We start from the raw sequence: 22,129 nt of genomic DNA on the forward strand, positions 1-22,129 counted from the left end.
TGTGCAGCAAGAAGAAGAAAATCAACATCCAACCTTACTGTTCAGAAGGTGGACATGCAGGCTTGCTGAGGCTGAATGGATGGAGAACTGTCCATGGTGCTGAAATGCCCGCAGTCACATGTTGTGATACTCTAATTGACCACTGAAGGTGAAATTCATTTTTCTGCTTGCTCCCCTCCACAAGGCGATCAAAGTGAGGGGTCGGCTACAGAGCAGGGATTCAGGCTCTTGCACAAGGACACTTCAGCAGGGCAGATGCTTACTGTCATGAGGGATTCAACCTGGGCATTCCAGCTGAAGGACGGTCCTCCTAATCACTGCACCACCCAGCCCAGATTGTGTTCTTGTCCTTCCCTGATTTGCTGCAACATATCAGGCTGTGTTCAATGTTGTATTCAGATTTTCTTGTCTTGAGTGTGTTCTATTTTCGGACAGAATTTTACTTTCCCACGGAGCAAGATGAGTGCAAGAGATTGAAATGCCGCCCCACGCCCCCTTCTCTCTTTCTCATTATCACAACTCTACCCCCTGCTAACAGCAGGCACCCTAGGGTGTACGGCCCATGCGCACTTAGTGGTTTCAAGATACACTATTGCAGTGGTGGTGATGTAGTTTCAAGTTCATTTTGAGTATTGGTGCCCATGCAGTATAGAAAAGATGGGCAGTAAAGTGCTGCCATAAAATCCATGTGTCCATGTGTAAAAGTAGCTATATGCCTCATAAGTTGTTGCCTCAAGTTATGCAAATTTCTAAGTGCATGGAGTTGTCATTACTTGGGCGTAGAAACTAATACCATCCCACCCCCCTCCCTAATTTCTGGTTTCAGTCACACCCCACTAGAAATTGATCAATAGACCACGCATTGCCCCCCTATAGATTATAAACCGTTTTCTTTCTCTGAATTGTTTAATTCTGGGCTCATTGGCAGACGGCCCTGGCAGCTTCAGTGGCCATCAGACTGGCAGCAAGGCTCACTCAGCTGAACATTAGTCCAAGCCGTGACGTGGTCATCTCCACTCCGGTCCGAGGCTCAGGGAGCAGCCCCCCTCCCCCCCTCCACCCCCCTCCCGTCCCTCCACGCCCCCCCCCTCGTCCTCCTCCAGGCTTTCCACCGGAGCACGACAGGAGTTTCATGGAAAATTGTTCCTGACCTCTACCGACATAAATGACTGCAGGTACCAAATAAATCAATGCTCAATAAGCTTCCTGTCCGCGCGCCCCAGAGTTTCAGCAACCGCGCTAATTGCTTAACGCGCTAGAAGTTGTCGGCGCTTCATAGGAAGGGAACAAAATCAAAACTAAAAGCAGGCAAGCGTTCAAGGAGTTGACGTAGGCTACAGAAGAAGTTTTACCCGGGAAATTGTGGTAGCCCACTTCTGACGACAACAGCCCTGTACTCGTTTGGACTATTGGATTCGGATCGAGTGTGCCTCAAATGTCAACGCGGCTGGTTTGTGGCTGAAGCGGCAAGTCTGGAGGCACACAGCGGCGCCGCGCAGCCAAATGGGCATAGTAGAAGATAAAGGACAAAATATTATCTATGGCCAATGAAACATTTAATTAGACGACAAATAGCCTATCTCTGATATTGGAGTTTCTATGTATTTTTTGCGCTGTTCAAAATCCCAGGAACAGACGAAGAACCGGTGCAGGTGAGTGGCAAACAGCACCGAGAGCCGGAGAGGGTCGTTTCATCCAAAAATAAAGAAAATAAATCACGGAATATAAATATATCACCATCGGTCCGCTCTGCACTCGAGCCACTTCTTTCCCGGGGACAACCTGAAAAAGCCGCCAAGTTTCCAGTGTCCGGGGAAGAGGAGGGGAAGCGGGGAGGAGAGATGGCTGCGACCAACACTGTTCTCTTGCTCTTCATCCTCTCTCTCACAAGTGAGTAGCATATAGCAGCCTTTGATACATGTCGAGATTTATATGCTTATGTTTCATGACTTTGTAAAGATTTTAGTGTTTTCAAAAGTATCGTGACATATTCTTGTGCAATAAGTTTTGAAGATGAGGTGAGGTAGCCTATGATGTCAACACTAATGGTTAGATGAATGCAAAGAACTAAGAAGAGTCTATTTTCTAGGCTCAACAGCTTATACTGTGTAAAGCTCGTGTCTAGCTCGTCTTTCCTCTCCTCACTGGTTTGTATGCTTGTAAGACATTAAAAGTTGCAGTGTGAATCCGCTGTCCATGGTGCTGATGAATACGCACACGTTTTCCCTCATGTGAAGATGCCCTTTGAAACACTCTCCCATGGGGAGAATGTGTGGGCGCGTTTCTAATGGCTAGTATTACCTATATTTTCGTAAAATATGAAGCACTTGAGAGCAAAATGTGACAATACTAAATACAGAAACTGAACTTACTCTTTCTCTCTCTCTCTCTCTCTCTCACTCACTCACTCACTCACTCTCTCTCTCTCTCTCTCTCTCTCACACGCACATGCACACACACGCACACACATACACACACACGCACATACACAGAATGACAGATGGTCTCCCTATAGACCTCCTGTAAGGAACAGAATACCCCCCCAACACACATACACACACACACACACACACACACACACTGGGGGTCAATTGGGGACCAATAAGCTGAGCAGACTTCACCTGAGATTGTCACCAGCTGGATATTTGGCAGCCCCCCATAATCTTCAGACTCTCACTGTAACCAGCACCCACAACTTCAACTTGACACTGTACTCTTCAAAGTAGTGTCCTGTGAAAGTCAGTATGACCAATGCAATACACAGTTAGACCTTTCTTGGTGTCAGAGACTGGCAAATTGAGTTGATTTGGTCTCTGGCGTGGACTGGCAAAGTGCAGCATTTCCATCAGGACACCTTATATAAAACTTGCACAAGAAATTTTGATATTGACTGATATTCATCCCATGTTGGGCTATATTCTGTATGACAAGTTTAAAAAAAAAAAGTGATCTTAGGGAAATCTGTAGATTTAGCTTCTATGCTGTCAATAGTGTGAGAAATCTTCAGGCAGAAAAATGGAAGACACCAATCTATGTGCTTGGGTTTGAGAATACTCCTTTTGTGGCATGGTGTTTCCCTTTATATAGGGTTATGGCTCAGGATCATTTATTTACTCTTTTACGCAGTACAAAGTGGCCTTTAGCTAAGTAGGGGTACAGTGTGTGGCTGCTGATGGACACACATTGCTATTGGTTCTGGTTGGAACCCATAAGATAATATTTTTAGTAATATCTCATACTCTATTAATATATTTCAGGATTCTTTAGTAAGCAGAAGAATAGGACTCCATGTGTTGGGCTACATGGGCTGCATGGAAGGAAATGTGAACCCTGAACATGACATATTCCTGAAGAGCTGAACTAATGCAGTGCTAACTTAATCTCTATCATACCTTAATATACCTTAATCTGACATGTTCAGGCTTCCAGTCATTTTCAATGTAGCTATTTTTCTATGTGCTCTTGGCTTTTTACCATATTCTTGCAGTAAATAAATGCCAACAGAGTAAACACTTTCCAGTGTGTGTGTTTTAGTTCAGATAAGCATTTTGGGGGTCATCTGCCATCAGATAGTGTTAACTGTCTCACCTGTAAGTACTGTATTATGTGAAATGTGATTCAAGTTGTTGGTGTAGGGTTTAATGGTAATGCCAAGACCTTTATGACTGGGAGGAAGAGGTAGACACAAACTAAAAGGACCCCTGTGTATGCAAAAAAACAGAGTATGACTCAAGGGTTACATTGACGATGCGGTGTGTGTGTCTGAGTCTCTGTGTTCTTGAATCGCAACGCAGCCACGATGAAACCGCTTACAGCAACTTAGGCCTCAGAGACGTGTTCTTAAAAAACTATGTGGTTGTTCTTACTCTTAAAATAAGTAGAAGCCACAGCAGATGGGCTCTCTCAATAATTTACAGAGGGCCATTTTCTACCCACCACCACTAAAGCTCTGTCTCCTATCTTTTAAGCAGAATACTTGGATGGCATCACAAAAGGAGGTCTTTTTTTATTTTTATTTTTTCTACCTTGTCTCTCTGCCTGGTTGTTTATTTCTCAGGGGGTTTGTATTTTTTACCCATAAACTTGCTTTCTCTAGCCAGGTAGTCAAAAATGAACCATGATCAAAACTTATCTTTGCGACAGAATTTTGCAATCAAAATACAACATGACGGTAAAACCAAATCAGAGTCATCAATGTTTATGTGGGCTCCACAAAACAATGGACTGTTTGACGAAGACCCTGTATGACAGGCAACATATTCAGCCATTGCTCTGCAGCATCCATCAAGGCAAAGATACACTGAAATCTAAGTCTAAATTATTTAAATGATGTAATGCACCTAGAGGGCACATTGCGCTTCTCTGTGTCTCTCGCCATGTTGTTGTTTTTACTTGGGCAGGATATTGAGTGTATGTGTGTTTCCCTGAAGGATCTTTGCCATATTTGAGCCGGCCCATGGAATTCTATTTGATGACATTTGGCAGCATAACACAGCCTCAGCATTTCACCTGAGGTTAATGTCCAAAAAAAACAACAAATGTCCAAACACGCTAATTGCATAGAATATGATTTTCTATCACTCTGTCTATCCTCCCATTTTGCATCTAAATATCATGAAAAAAGCTACAATTTGAACACACAGTACACACACACTCACACACACACGCACAAATGCTCACACAAGCACATACACACAGAGCGATCATGACATACACAGTGTTCATACACTAAATACAGGTCACACTACTGTGAAGCCACTTGAAATGAATTGGAAGCGTGGTGAAAGGCACTTAACTCTTAAGGTTAACCTTCACTTTAACTTACAGCTTGCTCTCACACGTGCTGAATCTTCACTGCAACCTAGTGCTTAAACACATGTGAACCACACACACACACACACACACACACAACTAAAAATATGAGTAGCACCACTGGTATATTTTCCCCACCTTAAGAACTATGTCCTTCATGAATTTTGGGAAGGTGGGAAGGTGAGAAGTGCAGCCATGAAAAAGACTCAGCAGCAAGCACTCTGTCATTGATTTTACGGCCTGAATAAGATGACATATTGAGCCATTGTTGTATGTGCTTTATCACTGTTGCCTGTGTGGCAACTAGCAGCAACTTCTCTTTATTTCACGGCAAATCAGTCGTCCTCTGGAGTTAAAATACAGACTGGACCTCGCAGTGCTGCGCTGAAGCCCGTTAGATTCCCCTGTTTCCCTTCCTCTTAAAAGAACTGGAAACATATTGGTCTTCACTGTCATGAAAACTTGAAAACTGCAGGGTGTTGTTGAAAGAGAGCGTACATGCTCAGTCAACCTTCCCCGGATACATCATGTAATCTTACACAAACAGACAATTCGTAGAGCACAGAGGGGGTGAAGCATTCCAAATATTAAATGCTTGCTGCTCTGTTGTCAGTCTGTTTGACAATGTGGACATAATGGCTGAGGAAGCTAAGAGAGCGGGCCAAAAGCATTTTTGCTTTTGACTTATTTATGTGATTGCTTTTACATAAGCAATAATTTAGGGCTGAGAGAAACAAAGCTTCAGGGATCCTCTCACAGGAATGCATGACTGGATTTTGTTTGTTCTTTTGTTCTAAAACCCCGCAGTAAAGGGTGATACTGTAGAAAACACACAGTCCAACACTTTGTGCACATGCACACACGCGTATTGGCACATACACACTCCCCCCCCCCTCTCTCTCTTTCTCTCCCTCTCTTTCTCTCTCTATCACTCTCTTTCTCTCTCTTTTGCATACACACACACATGCACACACACATTTTAAAACAAACATGTGATTCAGCCTTAATGCCCTTGGTTATTTTAGCTGGTTGACAGCCAGCTTGTTCATTGCGGCCCATTCATGATGACACTGGACTGAAAACATATCGTGATAGAGAGGCTATCAGACTTGGAACTGCATTACACACTCACACACACACACACACACACGCACGCACGCACACACACACGCACAATGTGGTGACATTTCTGTCTTCAGTGTTACATCTAGGGGGAACACATCTCACTCCCCCAGAGTTCGTGTTTTGCCAATAGACAAACCAGGCAAGGCAGTTAGATGATATGGCATTTATTTACTTTTGGCATTTACTTTTGGCTGACCATGTATGACTGAGTTCTTTTCAAATAGAACAGCAATGGGACACTCAGTTGTATCTCAGTTGGATGGCTTTTTAAGATTATAAAGATTTTAAACAGACAATAAAGAGCAGGCCGGTGGAATTGTGCACACATTTAAAATATTTATTTATGTCCACAAAAATTACAAGCATACAAAGGACATAAACACTATTAATGCAATCAGATATTAGGAGTCAGTCAGTTACATAAGTGCCTAATTGGCAGCCACATTGTTGCATACATACAGGATGAAAACAGTGGCAGGTCGAGGAATAATACACAGAGTCCATTTCAAGGGTATAAAAAGCAACGTCTTCTCCATATTGAGCGGCTACCAATGACAGCAGATACTGAACAATACCTCGCTAACTGCTTGGCCCACACACACACACACACACACACACACACACACACGATGCATCCAAGTGTACAGTGTTTGCAGCACTTTAAAAATATGCATACATTTTCTCCACTCTGTGTTTGTGTCTTGACCAGGCAGCGGGGCGGAGAATGCAGAGGAGAGGCTGGTGAATTACCTGCTGGGTCCGGAGCGCTACAACAAACTGATCAGACCAGCTGTTAATAAGAGCCAGCAGGTCACCATCTCCATACAGGTGTCCTTGTCTCAGCTCATCAGTGTGGTGAGTGTAGACACACACACACACACACACACACACACACACACACACACATTTGTACGCATGCACACGGACAGAAGAAGAGGCTTGGGCCTTGGACACCAGTACATGTTTTGTTCCCAGATGATATATCCACCGTTTTAAAACACTGACACCTATTCTGATAAAATGTTTACTGGCATAAAAGTAAAACTCATTATGATCTTTTTGGGGATTGTCTATATTTGTCTAATGTTGAGTGAAGCGTGTTATCTAACGTGATTCATGTAAATTATAATGTGTTGGAATGAAACCAACAGACAACAATAGAATAGAATAGAATAGAATAGAAAAGAACAGATGTTTATTGTCCTCAGAGAGGAAATTTGTTTCCACAGCCAGTACAGGTGAAACACATAGATACACTGAAACACCAACACAAAAAACAACAAAAACAATAACTAACAACAATAACAACAACTTTTGTGTAACATGAAATAGACATGGTGTACGATGTGTGACAAGTGGATTGATGATGTCTTTCAGAATGAGAGAGAACAGATAATGACGACCAACCTGTGGCTGTTTCAGGTATGATCTTCATCACTGCTCAGTGCAGATACAGTGTTCAGTACATATGAAGCATAGCAGTCTGTCTGGATGTTTCTGGGTAATGTAGTTTAACGAACCCTGTCTCTCCAGGAGTGGAATGACTACAGGCTGAGGTGGGACCCAGACAAGTATGAAGGCATCAAAAAACTACGAATCCCATCCAAACACATCTGGCTTCCTGATATAGTGCTTTACAACAAGTATGTTTTTAAGCACATGTATGTGTGATGTATTCATTTTGATCTAGGTGACCTGTTTCCATTGTGCTGTTTTAAAGTTGGTGTAATGAAAAATCATCATCCTCCCATAACCAAACAAACATGGATACACATTAAACAGCAAAATGGAAATCCATCCTCTTCCTATCCCAAATACAATGTGTGTGTGTGTAGTAGTTGTTAAGGGATTACAAATGGAGTTATGTCATTTCATTAAGAGGTGTTCCAACATTCCCATCCAGCACACTGAAGCGGAAAATCTGCTGCTAAAATAAGCCTTTGTTTCTATGGTGACAATTAATTGAAAATTTCCGCATACAATCTTTTCTCTTTTAATTTTTTTTTCAAACCTGGTTGTTGCTAAAGTGGGAGGGATTAACGATTGGTTGATCAATGATGAATAATCTGGCTTCGTTACCAACTCAGCCAATCATAAGGGAGCATTATGGTTTCCCTGATTATTATGATTGAGGAGAGGAAGAAAGGGTCTTCAGAGCCGCAGCTCCAGGGTTAGCTGACTTCAAACATGTCTTATTTAGTTGTTGATTGTAATGGCAGGAAGGGAGGGGGCGGGGAGAGAGAGACGCAGAGAAAAAGAGAAAGTGGGGGAGGAATACGTTCACTGAATACATTTTAGATCATTAGTGTTTGACCTTGGTTTGTGTGCCCATAGTTTGGCCCTCCACTCCACACACTCTGCCCGCAAGAGAGTGTGTAATGTATTAATTAGGGATCGGACAATATATATCGATATTCAATATATCGCGATACAAAAATGGGAGAATATGTATCGTGGGGCAGAAAAATTAATTGCAATATTAGCTCAATTTTATTCTGACGGCTTGCTCATCACAATTTCACAAGCTTCCCATCGAAATTATATTATTTGCACTTTGTAATGACATTTTTAAATTGCTTACATTCTAGCAAGCCAATTCCATTGCTACTTTGTTGTCATTGAACTTTTATTCATTACATTGTATCGTTGCTGTATCGAGTCGTGAACCCCATATCGCGTTTTGAGATAAGCATATTGTCCCATGTCTAGTGTTAATCTAACATCTCCCCCAAACCCCTCTCAGTGCTGACGGCGTGTACGAGGTCTCCTTCTACTGCAACGCCGTGGTCTCTAACACGGGCGACATCTTCTGGCTTCCGCCGGCCATCTACAAGTCGGCCTGCGCCATCGAGGTCAAGAACTTCCCCTTCGACCAGCAGAACTGCACGCTCAAGTTCCGCTCCTGGACCTACGACCACACGGAGGTGGACCTGATCCTCACCAGCGACTTCGCCAGCCGCGACGACTTCACGCCCAGCGGAGAGTGGGACATCGTCTCGCTGCCGGCACGCAAAAACGAAGACCCCAACGACATCACCTACCTGGACATCACCTACGATTTTGTGATCAAGAGGAAGCCGCTGTTTTATACCATCAACCTGATCATTCCCTGTGTGCTGATCACGTCGCTGGCTATCCTGGTGTTCTACCTGCCGTCAGACTGCGGGGAGAAGATGACGCTGTGTATCTCCGTGCTGCTGGCGCTCACTGTGTTCCTCCTGCTGATATCCAAGATCGTGCCACCTACCTCTCTGGCAGTGCCACTCATAGGTCAGTCATATTTGTATGTGTTTGTCTGTGTGTGTGTGTCTGCATATATCTGTGTTTGTATGTCCATACATTTTCCTTGGTATTAGTATTTACCAGAGGTGTGACCAAGTCAAATTTGCTCGAGTCAGTCTCAAGTCTTGGCACAAGTACCAAGTCTAAATGTAGATTACCAAGTCAAGTCCGAGTCCAGTCCATGTCATTAATGTCAAGTCTCAAGTCTAAATGTAGAACATCAAGTCAGAACAAATCAAGAGTCCAGTATCAATTTAATATCTTAAAGAAAACAAAATATCTAGGACTTTTCAATGCAATATGGTTTTAATAGGACAAAAACTTGGTACGTGCATCATGAGTCTGATTTCTAGAATCAGTTTCAACTTCAATAAATTCAATCATTCCATATAAATTCAGAAAACAGAAGTTAAATTCAGTTGACTGGTGGAACAAATCTCATAACTTTCAATTTAAGTCATTAACACAAGATTTTTTGTCAAGACTTTAGAAACCTTTTAAAGTTATCAAAGTACAAGTCAAAGTCAAGTCCCAAGTTATCAGAACCCAAGTCAAGTCAAGTCTCAAGCAATTCAAATTGTGACTCGAGTCCCCACCTCTGATATTTATGTTCTGCTTACACAAACCTCCCGTCTCTCTCCCAGGTAAATACTTGATGTTCACCATGGTGCTGGTCACTTTCTCCATCGTGACCAGCGTGTGTGTCCTCAATGTGCACCACCGCTCCCCGTCCACCCACCACATGCCCGACTGGGTCAAACGCCTCTTCTTGATCCGCCTCCCCGCCTTCCTCCTCATGAGGCGCCCGGGCTCCTCCAAGCTCCGCCGGAAGTACGGCAACCGGAACGCCGCTGGGAAAAATGCCAACAGTTCCCGGAGCGGCACGGAGAAGAAGCAGTATTCCGACATCAAACTTGGCGGGATCCGAACGGACGCCGACTCCTTCTACGTGAACGAGGACTCGGCCCGGAAGTTCGGCTGGAAGGTGGGCGACATTCCGGACGGGGGTGGTGGGATTCCGGACTTCCGGAGGCGCGTGGCGGTTCAGTGGGATGCGGATCTGGAGGAGGCGGTGGACGGAGTGAGATACATCGCTGAACACATGAAGACGGAAGACGATGATGAAGGGGTGAGGAGATAAAGTAGTGGTGGATAAGCGAGACGTGATCATGAGCAGGAAGAGATAGGAACAAAGGAAGGAAGGAAGGAAGGAGGGAAGGAAGGGTTGATGAAAAGGAGATGATGGAGGTGGATGATGATAAAGATGCAAGGGGGAGGAATGAGGAGATTTGTATGAGGAAGGAGGAGGTTAGTAGAGAGACAAGGGGGAAGGGAACAGTCCATCTCTTACATAAATTGTTCCATATCTTCTTCTTTTTTCCTTCTCTGACATTATCTCATCCTGTCAATCATCTCTTTCCCTCTGAAAATATCAGATATCTTCAGAAAATCCTCCACACATACACACACACACACACAAACACAAACTGAATCACTGTGCACTCTCTGATTTGTAGACTCATATACTTTCCCACACTGAATTAGTATTAATTGCTAAAAAAAACATTTTTCGCATGGCAGATCTTTCATCAAGCTCTCTCTTTCCCTTTCTGTTGCGTTGGTTATCTCAAAACCTTTATAGCCAAAGTAGCAATTATTAAAACACTGATGAATTTTGTAAAATGAGCTACTTGTTACTAATTGTTCTAGAAGTGATGAGAATAGTTTTAGACAGAGGACAATGATGCTTTGGGGATCCAGTCCCAAGCCAATGGTTTAGAGCAGAGGAGGTAAAACATGGTGCCTCCCTGAATGTCTGCTTCTACACACACATCCTTCACAGTCCTGCTTGGAGTTCTATCTTTAACACCCTAATAGTAGTTCGACTTCTTGCTTTTGGTTCCAGATCATTGAGGACTGGAAGTACGTAGCCATGGTGATAGACCGTCTGTTCCTGTGGATCTTCATCCTGGTGTGTGTGGTGGGAACACTGGGGCTCTTCATGCAGCCACTGTTCCAGAGCTATAACACACCCACTGCTGATGACACTGAGTGAGTGACACACACACACACACACACACACATACATATAACACACCCAGACACATGCACGAACATGCACACACACATACACAAGCAGCAGCACCATGTCTTGGCTTGGAAAAGAGTGTCAACTAAATGTCTAAGATAATAGAATAAAGAAACACGTTTTTTGCAAACACTTGGCAAATGAATTGACCCCAATCTTCCACGTAGAGCAGTATTTATATTTTTTTTCTTGAAAGTGGTAATATGTGAAATCCTTTTTTTTAAATTTTATTTTGCTGCATTCATTGCGGCAGAAATCACTTTGCAGTCTGGCCAGTAGTATGATGTCTTTTTGCTTTTCTGTTGATGAAGTTTGTATAAGTTTTTGTAGATATTGGTCTTTGTCTATTCAGCCGTGGCGGCTATCACTGCACATGCTAACCACCAAGTTCTTCTTCAATTTATTCCAAACAAACCGCTGTTGCTGCTGCCGGAAATGTAAAACATCCACCAGTGAATCTTTCCCCCGAAAAACCTACTCAACATCGGGTGTTTAGAACAGCAAATGTAAACCCTTTGATAAAATGGGTATATAGGTTGAATCACTATTGTGTTATATCAGTTGGAGATAGAAAGTAGCAAAACGGGCACGTATTTACATGACTGAATATTGCAGATTATTTATTTGAATAATCTCTATTTATATTTTCTATCTTGTGTTTTTTTTCCCACAGGTATGGAGATTTCTAAGCCTGTGGGACATGGGAAAGGAAACAACCAAAAGGCCGCTCTTATAGAAACTGTAAGAACCGTGTGCCAAAGCCATACAAGGTCAGAGATGACCTGTTCCCCTCTGCAGTACTGTTGACGTGCATTATAAGACTTTATAAGGCATTATGATAACTAACAATTCTACCATGGCACATTACAACAGACCCTTTTTTCTCTCTGCTCTCCACTTCTCAAGCCAAGCTTCATCGTGACAAAGCGAGGACACTTTCAGTCCTATCCACTTGTCCCTTCATAAAAATATTAATGGGCCATCTCTCTCTCTCTCTCTCTCTCTCTCTCTCTCTCTCTCTCTCTCTCTCCCTCTCTGTCTTTTTCTCTCTTTTTCTTGTTCTGCTTCAGAGCTTTTTACTTCAGCCACATCTCACCTCCCAACCAGTGGGTGTAGTCGCTAATGCATTGTCTCTTTTTTGAAGAATGTGCATTCTCCTCTCTCTCTCTCTCTCTCTCTCTCTCTCTTTTTCTGTCTCTCTCTTGCTCGCTTGGTCCTTCGCTGTGACCTTTTTGTGCCATATCACGTGCAGAAGCCTGTTGGGAAAAAATGCATATCAATGCTTAAAGGTAAACCTTGCTAAAATGAAAAATGTGATTTAAAGACACTTGTGAAGAGCTATTGAAAAGACGGATGAATTTTAAATCACAAGCGACTCATAGACTCATTACCTAGTAGCGCACACACACACACACATACCCACACACACACACACACACACACACACACACACACACACACACACACACACACACCTTTTTTTATTGTGTTTTACCATTTGAAAGGAAAAGTGAGTTAAACCTGTGTATGCTTAAGTCCCACTTCTGTGCCCAAAGATTCATTTGGTGCCCTCACTCTTTGTAACTGCCTTAAAATGATGTTAAATATGGCGACAGAGGAATTATTATTAAGACAGAAATACATTTTAGCACCAGGTTACATATTAACATTGGATATGACACCTTTCTATTATAATATGTCAAATAAAAAGCAATAAGCTTGATGTCTTTGTCCAGTGCTGAGTATTGGTCGAATCTTATGAAGTTTTATCTGTGTTCGCTGTGTTCCCCAATTTTCTCTCACTTTATGACTGGGATCCCTATTCCTCTCCAAGGTTTGGGTTAGGATTGGACTACGGTTAGAGTTAAGGCTATATATGTATTAATATGCTGCGCTTTATTAATGTTGGAAAACCACTCATATCCCCTCTACTGACTGATGTTTTCTCTCTCACAAATCACTGTTAGGTAAACAGAGGTTATGAGTGGCAAAACTGCTAGTTTATATGCTAAACCTCTAGTTTGATGCCATAAATACCAGGGAAATCAATGTATTTTGTGTTGTATAGACAGTTACATTTACATTTTAGGTGTTTAACTGGTACACCTGTGTACAAGTTGAATAAGCTTAAATTCCTAAATCACCAACATTACAAGCAACGAATAGTAAGGAGTACAAGGGTCAGAGCCATAGAGCCCTGAGAATATTTGTGTGACCATAGAATAAGAGAGAAGAAAAATAAGCAGGAAATGAAATATGAAAATTAAGAATTAGAGAGAGGGTATATGATGACTCCATCTCTGTGCTTGGTAATCAATTGGTCCTTGGGTTGCATATTCATAAAACCAGATCGTCAGAGCATTAACTACCAACACAGGCTTTATATAATGTCCAGCTCTCCAGATAAGTTGACTAAGTAGATGGAAAACTCTCTACTTCTATCTGTTCTTGCAGACAAGGCTGAAACCTGCATTCCACAATGTTCCCATATATCTTCTGTACTTCACACACCAACATAACTTCTCTTGCCTTTGTCTGGCTATCTACACTCAGCCAAATCTATTAGATTATAGGGGCCGAAGCAAGGGCGTATGGGAGTAAGAGCCAATTTATAGAATGGGATCCGGCCGCCTGGCCAGACTTATACTGAGCTGAACAATGACAGCATGGGCTTCACACTGGAGGATAAGCACCGTTGGAACCACTTTCACAGTGAGAGGGAAGGAGGGGAGGAACTATTAGTGGAAGAAGAGAGAGCATTTTATTGCTTTTCTGGATGGGAAAATTGGCATTCTCAAAAGACTGAGCTGAGTTGTGCCAGCATGGGGTAAGAGGAGGTTTTCAATACTTAGAGGGGGGCAGAACAGGGTGTGTGTGTGTGTGTGTGGGGGGGGGGGTGTCATGATTTGGAAATAGAAACTACAAAAATACCTGATGTTTCGTCTGGGTGACCTCAAAGACATTTTATTTTGGAGATTTCCATAATTCATCCTCTTGATGTATTGGCCAAATGTATATATATCAAAAAAATGTATTTCTAACATCATGGTGCCATTCCCAGGTGAGTGTGTGTCACTCAATGAGGACTTCACAGGCTTGTGAAATTTCACAGCCTCTCTGAACAATCCATTCAGATATTTGGATAGTGTTCTTCTGAATGATTTCATCTATTGATTAGTTTGTGTCATTGGTGTGAGTAAAATCACCTGGCTAAACAATTTCTTTTTACACACACACACACACACACACACACACCCACCCACCTAGACACACACACACACACACACACACACACATACACACACACACACACTGGAGCTCAAACCCTTTTCAAGCATTAGCTCTGGTCAGTGGATCTATCCAAGGAGGAAAAAAGGTTTAGGCCAAATGCAGTCTTACATCCTGTTAATGGACGTTTTGGTTGGTGTGTGTGTGTGTGTGTGTGTGTGTGTGTGTGTGTGAGAGAGAGAGAGAAGAGACACTACTTCCTCAGTCTAGCAAAAAAGGAAATGCGCTAGACAGTGCTAATGCGTTTTTGTTCCATTGGAAGTGAGTGTGTACTGTGTTAATGTATGTGTGTGTGTGTGTGTGTGTGTGTGTGTGTTTGTGTGCGTGCGTGCGTGCGTGCGTGAGTGCGTGTGTGTCCAACCAAATCTGTCAAGTACATCTGCCAGTGAAAAGGTAAAATCAGGTGAAAACCACATCACCTGTCAACTGCCAGCAGACCCTAAAGACACAGCACACACATTTTGTGTACTACTGCATGAACACACACACACACACACACACACACACACACACACAATGTCTATGATAAGATTTAACTGGCACAAATCCTTTATCTCAGCAAAAGTGAAGCACTGATACCAGAAGTCAGCGCATCAGCAAAAATACTATGAACCTCTTGCCGTGGCGGACAGCTATCGACAAAACGCATATTTACTGTGCCCCTTCTGGTGTGTGTGTGTGTGTGTGTGTGTGTGTGTGTGTGTGCGTGATATTTAAAATGTTCTCTACCCTATCAATATGAGGTGGACTGGGGCATAAAGGTGACAGATGTGGTGTTGATGTGTCAAGGGGAAAGGCAGGAGAAGACAGAGGAGGCTGGTTGTTTAATATTGTGTAATGTGCTGTGCTGGAAGTTAGGAAAACATTAATGAGAAGCTAAAACTCAAAAAGTGGGATTTCTTAGTTTGCATGATACTTTACTCATGAGTGAAATACAAAATAAAACACAAATATTATATAACACTTAAGGTAACACTTTGGAATAATGAAAGTGTATAACCATAACAAACTAGTTACAGTAATGTTTTTTCTTTTTTATATTATGATAAAAAATCTAATGTTAAAGGGCTGAAAACAGTAACAAACAATTTTCATTTTCAGCACATTCATTAAAGATCAGAAATAGGAAAAGTTAAAGCTTGCAAATGGCTTAATAAACCCTTATGCATGTTTGTAGATGATGACCAGTTTAAAAAATGTTTAACAAATGACTAACTAATCATTTATAATACATGAGTAAAGCATAGTCCAGTGCAACAATTTAAAATTCATAAATATTTTATGAAGCATTTAAGCATTACTTGTTAATGATCAACAAATAAATTATATATCATTTAGTAAACATAATGCTAACTTTGCTAAGGAGTAGTATGTCGTCTAACTACATGTATTAACATTAGGTTAATATATATCAACATAGAATCATATAATTTTAACCATCATTACCAATCATGTACTACTACTCAGTTGCAATTCATCATTAACTCACCGTTTGGTAAGACCTATAAACTTTTATTGTTATTAGGTTATAAAAATTTAACTAGAACAATTACTGTTTCCCAGTAGCCACTGCTTTGGTTTCTCTTTCTATTTTCAACTCTGGGAGACATCATGTTTTCTGGCTTGATGTTGCAGGCTGTTTCCACAGAACAGCACTTTCTTAAGACACTGCTTTTTCACTGCTCTCTTTACTGCTGCCCTTTCAGTGACCCCCATCACCGTGAAAAGCCATCACATACGCCTTTTGTTCATTTATTACGGTAGGTGAGGTGATAGAGGTCCATGTGCCTCTGTTGGCTTTTCAACACTCCACAAATGCCAAAGCTCTCACTGAATGTCCAGACTGGTTTCACGAAATTTAGAGAAATGAGCACAGTGTCTTAAAATGTAAATAACGTGATCCATGCACGAATAGAGAAAAGCATTATGTGGAGGAGAAATTACTAGACACAGGCAGTAGTTTGAAGTAGCTTGATGGAAAGTAAAGGTGGTGGATGGGCGTATACAAGTCTGGCAACCCAACTGATGCAAACTGATTATACTGTGAGTGAAGTTTTTGAGGTTTTTCTTATTTAATCATTACCAGAGCCTTTCTCTAACCTTAACCAAATAGTTTTAGATGACTAAACCTAACCCTAACCTTAACACTAACCACTAACCTAACCCAAAGTTGTTTTACTTGCCTAATTGTTATAGCTAACCTTTTCATGTGTTGAAAATTACGTGTCCAACTTATGCTATTGTCACATAATCCTTTTGTGATGGAGGAAGATAATATTCACCTTATGTCCACACATGTAATCTGCATTTTAGAGTTTCAGCTCATTTTGCAACATTTTTTGAAACTGCAATGTCACAGTCCATTTGCACAACTCAAATTGTTGCTTATGAATAAACTTATGAATATATATATATATTAAACTATTGTTCTTCTCTTCCAGACCACCAACATTGCATGGAGACCCTATCAAAGGAATAAATCTTTACTTTATTCCCCAGCATTCTCTTCAGTCTCCAGCATTCAGTGTTGACTGTTGTGCCTCAAACCACAGAACAGCCAGGAAATCAAAATTTTTCTGCCCTGTATTATTTGCCTTTGTTCACAGAGGTCTGCATCGTGGTGGAAAATCTGGTTTCCTGCGTTGGTAAAAGTTTACTAAGGTTCCACTCCCAAATTAGCAGGGCTCGTCAGCCAGCCCTACAGTCATCCTGTTCTGCTCTTTCTCTCCGCACTGCTGCCTGAGGGGGAAAACGCTGCTCCTTCACACACACTCCTCCAAACCTGGAGACGGGCCAAGCTTCCACTTCTCTCTGGCTTTCTCTCGCCCATTCCTTCTTTCTCCCACTTCCTCTGTCTGCCATTACTCCTTTTCCTACTCCCTATTCCTCTCTTTCTCCCCTTTTCTTCTTTCATCCCTTCTCTCTGTCTTCTTCCATCACTTTCCCTCTCTTTTCTCTGCTACTTTCTTCCTCTCTCTCTCTCTCTCTCTCTCTCTCTCTCTCTTTCCACTCTCTCTCACCCCCACCCTTTTTCAATCTTTTGTAAATTGCGTGTGGAGAAATGGGAACTAAAAATACAACAGTGATAAACCCAATTATCTGTCCCTTTTCACGCTACACGCCCAAATAGATTAGAACATGGGACAGGCTGGGTGCCAGATATCAGACTTCAGTGTGCAGTTGTGTGTATGTGTTTGTGTTTGTGTGTGCTTGCCTTGCACCTGTATGTGTGTGTGTTTTTGTTGTGCGATTCAGTGAACTTGCCTAATTTAACAGTTTCCACTGACTGCTGTTGCCAGTGTGGAACTATCAACAGACCACAACAAACACTCTAAGTAATGGAAGTGGTTTTACTTACACTTTATTTAGTGCCCCATTTGAATCAATCATCTTGGATTAGGGAAGTACTGTACAGTGTTTACTCTTCAATTCACTGTGAAAACTAGTGGATTGACACATAGCCAAGATAAAATTGTGCCAGTGCAGCAACAGTGCAGTCCCAGATGACCATGCAGTATTAGACTGTGTGAGTTTGTATTGTGTCTTTGTGGTTGCTCTAGATATCGCCTGCTAAGCGTGATGGTTTAAGTCAGCTTGTCCCGCAGGATAACCCACTTTCAGCAGCACGCAATATTTGATCGCTCTGTGTGTGTGTGTACTTGTGTGTGTGTGTGTGTGTGTGTGTGTGCACTGTTTGCTGATTAGAGATGACCGCAGAGTAGTTTCACACAGAGAACACCAGCAAAGAAGCATTGGATGGAAAAACAAATATAAGGCAATGAAAAATGAACAGTCCAATCTTGAGCTGTTACAAATCTAACAGTCCCTTGAATAAATATCAGAGCAGAATATGAATAGTCAAAAGATTTATCCACTCATTTTCTCACATATTTCATGACTGGTCATAGCCCACACAGCACAGATGCACGGCTGCACAGCGTCACCGGCGAGCTTTACGTTTTAACTTTGGCCTTTCAGTTCATTTCAGATATTCAAACCATGTCAAAACATTTCCAGTGTTGACAATACTTTTGGCTTCTGATGGTGTTGATGATTTTGCCTTTCCCTTCTGCCGCCACAGCAATGAATAAAAGATATCCAACACTGCTAACAGTAATGAGTGCAATGTTCTTACACAGCACTTATGATGTACTAACAGAAGTTTGAGCTTGTTTAAGTATTCCTCTTGCCTGTGGCTTGACTATGTATGAGTGTCAGATACTCCTTCCCCTGCTATCACAAGCTGTAACAGTCAAAGTGTTGCCAGGCTGGTGAGCTGCCACACTTATTTTAGGTTTATACCCATCAACTTAGATAATCACTGCGTTACAATCTCTAGACATAGAGACCTGTGGAGTTCAATGCTCTCTCTCTCTCTCTCTTTCTCTCTCTCTCTCTCTCTCTCTCTCTCTCTCCCTCTGTGTGTGTGTGTGTGTGTGTGTGTGTGTGTGTGTGTGTGTGTGTGGGCTATATGCAATATACCGCATGACACCATACCATTTATTGGCCCAAGGGAAATTCATTTTGCAAAGCCAGCACAAAACTATGTGTGTGTTTATGTTTGATGACTTTAGGCCCAGTTGTAAAATATGCTGCCTGCTGCGGCTGTTACCTGACTGTAAATCATGCTAATGCACTGTACACACAAGTGTGCATAAAGCTACACGCCTGTGTACACACACTGTGGAATTATAGATCCACGCACGCCCAGTCAATCAAGTTATTGCTAACCTTAACCAGACAAATGCAAAAGTGTGTTTGGGTGTGTGGGTGTGTGTACATGTGTGTGTGCTTCTACCTGTATTTGTATGTTTGTGTGTGCAGTAAGCTCATAATCCATGGCTGAAGAACACGACTGCCTCTGTTGGCACTGCTCATATCATGTCATGCATAAACATGAAGCTGTAATCAGTTGTATTGATAGAGTTTACATAAATTCTTCATTGAGGCCTCTTTTAGCCTAAATATACTCTTTGCTTTACATTTCAAGAACAGTTTTACTTACTTTTATTATTTTGTTCAGTTTAAATTTTTGAGACAAAGCAGGATATGAAGCATTGCACTCAATCAGCCCTGTCTTGCAGAATGATCAGAAAAAATGTAGAGCCAAGGGCTAAAATTTAGCCATAATTGGAGCAGTAACTGCCAATTTCCTTTCAATTGATTGTACAAAGTAAGGTAGGTGAAAGGCTGTTTTTTTCCAGCCCAAAATGACAAGCTATTATTACAATTGAAATCAAGACATTTTACTTGTTTCATGATAATGTGACTTCTGTCAAGAAACAACGGTGAAATGAGGAAAAGGATATTGAGACAAGTAACTAATTTCATGATAATTGCATTTATACTCTTTTTAAGAAACGCCCTGCTTCACATTCATTCAGTTAGACACGTTGACACCTGCTGTCCAGTACGACCACAGTCTTCTCCTGTTCACTAGAGAGAAAATTCAGTGGAGCAGTTTGGATTTAAGCACCTTATTCAAGGACACCTCAACAGCATTAAAGAAGGCAAGAGCATTAGTCATTCATTTTCCCAACTGATATATTCAAACAGACAACCTTATGGTTTCAAGCCATAAGCCTCTCTAACTTTTTGGATTCCATTACCCCAGATACAATCCATGAAAAAAGTGAAATTTTGTTGAGACAAACAAAACGTTGGCTCATGCCTTAAGATAATTTGACTTAAGATATCTCGAAATAGCTTGTCAGAATCTCTTTCTATGACTGTTATTCTTTGCAGCGTACCTCTTTGAAAACAAATGCACCCCAACCTTGGTATGCAAAGGGAAACACAGAGAGAGGAAGAGAGATAGAGGCTGTAGGGTGATGTCACTTTAGATGGGACAGAACAAAATTGTTTATTTATCAAGCTTGTTTTAAAGTTGTTTTTACGAACAGATATCAAAATTATGTAAGGCAAGTAAAACTCTTGCCCCAGTTTTTTGTCTCTATAACCAAGACAAAAAGTTTTGGGGAGGCAGCTTTTAGCTCCTATGGGTTCATACACTAAAATCACCAGAGTATCTCAGGACAGTCGCAACTGTTGCTTCTGAAATGGAACCTTTTTGAAGCTTTAATATTAGTTATGAAAATTTTGATATTATGTCTATTCTTTTTTTTAAATTGCTTGCTCTTATGACTTGTACGGGTTTCTGTCTTTGCTTCACTTTCACTTTTCTTAGTGATCAACTGCTTAATTCATTTATTTTATTTAATTAGTTTCATCTATTTTATGCTCTGTCTCTTTTATGAGGTGCATTACAGTGCAGCCATTTACAGATTGCACTATAAAGAACCCTTGTTTGACTAATCTGATTGATCCGATTATCTGCAATCCCATATCAGCACAGAGCAAACCCGGCTGCAACAGCGTCGTACCTCTCTAGAAGCCATACATTCTCCTCTCTCCATATCGCCATCTTGATCTCTTACTACAGCAGACCATATTGTTTCTTTCTTGTCAGAAGGAAGACATGATATCAGCCTCGCCGTCTTCTGGAAGCTTCCAGAAGCCTCTGATCACCTCCGCTCCATTAAACCCACCTCGCTGAGACGCAGCAATAAGGCCGGGGCGAATAAAAAAGGGCATCCAGGTTTCATCACTTGGGGCTGAAAATAAAAGCACTTCTCTCAGGGTTGTGGATGTGGCGCAGATATGCGGAAGTGAATAATTCAGGACCGTCTAAAAGTTCTAGCGAGGGAGATATATATATTTTTATGTCCTGTTTCAGCTGAGGCAGAAAGATGGCACCAGTGTTCATTGTATAAACGAAAGCAAGCGCAGGAAAAAAAAAATGTGTTCGAGAGATGGAGAGGTGAGGGGGGGAAGGGTGAGAGAAAGAGACCAGCTGAAGAGCAGGAGGAGGAGGAGGAGAAGAGACGGTGATGAGCGAGGGAGGAAAATGAAGTAGAATAAGAGCTTCTGAAAGGGTGAGAGAAGAAAGGAGGGTAAAGAACATGAAAGAAAAGAGGGACAAAAAGTGAGTGTTGAAGAAAAGTTGGTGCATAGTTGGGATGAGGGCTGAAAAGAAGAGAGGAAATGAAATCGGAGAGGAGAGGACGACACTAATGGGTTTTGGAGTCACTGCATCCAGCTTTTAGGAAAAACATGAATTATACATCGCCCGGGGCAAACCAGCAGGACAGGCTACGGTGCATCACACTAAACGGTCCTGACAGAAACACTGATTCCCACCTAGTTCCTCCTCTAACCCCTTCACTAATAAGGCTCAGGAGGACAAGTATATGCCGTGACGCAACGCGGTGAGCTCAGCGCTTGTCAGTTGGTGACACCAGCAACAGCAAAAACACATTATCCTCCTTTTGCTTATTCTGTTGGCTTTTTTTTTTCACCATTTTCTCGCAGCGCTTGTCGGCAAGGATTACAGTCGCTGAATATAAACTCCTTCCAACAGCTAAAAAAGGGAAAAGAAGGAAAAATATACAACGTTTTGATGGTTTCGTTTGTGTTGAGGCGAGGGGACGCTTATTGCTGTGACACTACATCCAGAGAGGGAATAAGTTGTTG

At 41.8% G+C, this 22,129-nt stretch overlaps 1 protein-coding gene across 3 annotated transcripts; it reads left to right on the forward strand.

The window, feature by feature from the left end:
• Window positions 1-1,868: 1,868 nt before the first annotated feature.
• On the forward strand, window positions 1,869-11,275 carry LOC139926410 (neuronal acetylcholine receptor subunit beta-2-like). 3 transcript variants are annotated; one of them, XM_071918149.2, is made up of 7 exons: window positions 1,869-1,890; window positions 6,647-6,792; window positions 7,315-7,359; window positions 7,471-7,580; window positions 8,681-9,207; window positions 9,864-10,348; window positions 11,126-11,275. In XM_071918149.2, the coding sequence occupies exons 3-7, from the start codon at window positions 7,333-7,335 to the stop codon at window positions 11,273-11,275; spliced, it is 1,299 nt and encodes a 432-aa protein (XP_071774250.1). In that variant the 5' UTR covers window positions 1,869-1,890; window positions 6,647-6,792; window positions 7,315-7,332. The 3 variants fall into 3 exon arrangements, with proteins under 3 accessions (XP_071774250.1, XP_071774249.1, XP_078146580.1); XM_071918148.2 differs by lacking the exon at window positions 1,869-1,890 and adding an exon at window positions 4,015-4,060; XM_078290454.1 differs by lacking the exon at window positions 1,869-1,890 and adding an exon at window positions 5,705-5,744 and having other exon boundaries at window positions 6,641-6,792.
• The last annotated feature ends 10,854 nt before the right edge of the window (window positions 11,276-22,129 follow it).

The sequence above is a fragment of the Centroberyx gerrardi genome, chromosome 3, assembly GCF_048128805.1.
Source record: "Centroberyx gerrardi isolate f3 chromosome 3, fCenGer3.hap1.cur.20231027, whole genome shotgun sequence".
Classification (NCBI taxonomy): Eukaryota; Metazoa; Chordata; class Actinopteri; order Beryciformes; family Berycidae; genus Centroberyx; species Centroberyx gerrardi.

Bases quoted from the DNA above. Each gene is read 5' to 3' on its own strand.
- LOC139926410 (XM_071918149.2), top strand. From the start codon at position 7,333: ATGACGACCAACCTGTGGCTGTTTCAG. The intron at 7,360-7,470 runs GTATGATCTTCA...CTGTCTCTCCAG, and splicing joins CCAACCTGTGGCTGTTTCAG to GAGTGGAATGACTACAGGCT. The intron at 9,208-9,863 runs GTCAGTCATATT...TCTCTCTCCCAG, and splicing joins TCTGGCAGTGCCACTCATAG to GTAAATACTTGATGTTCACC.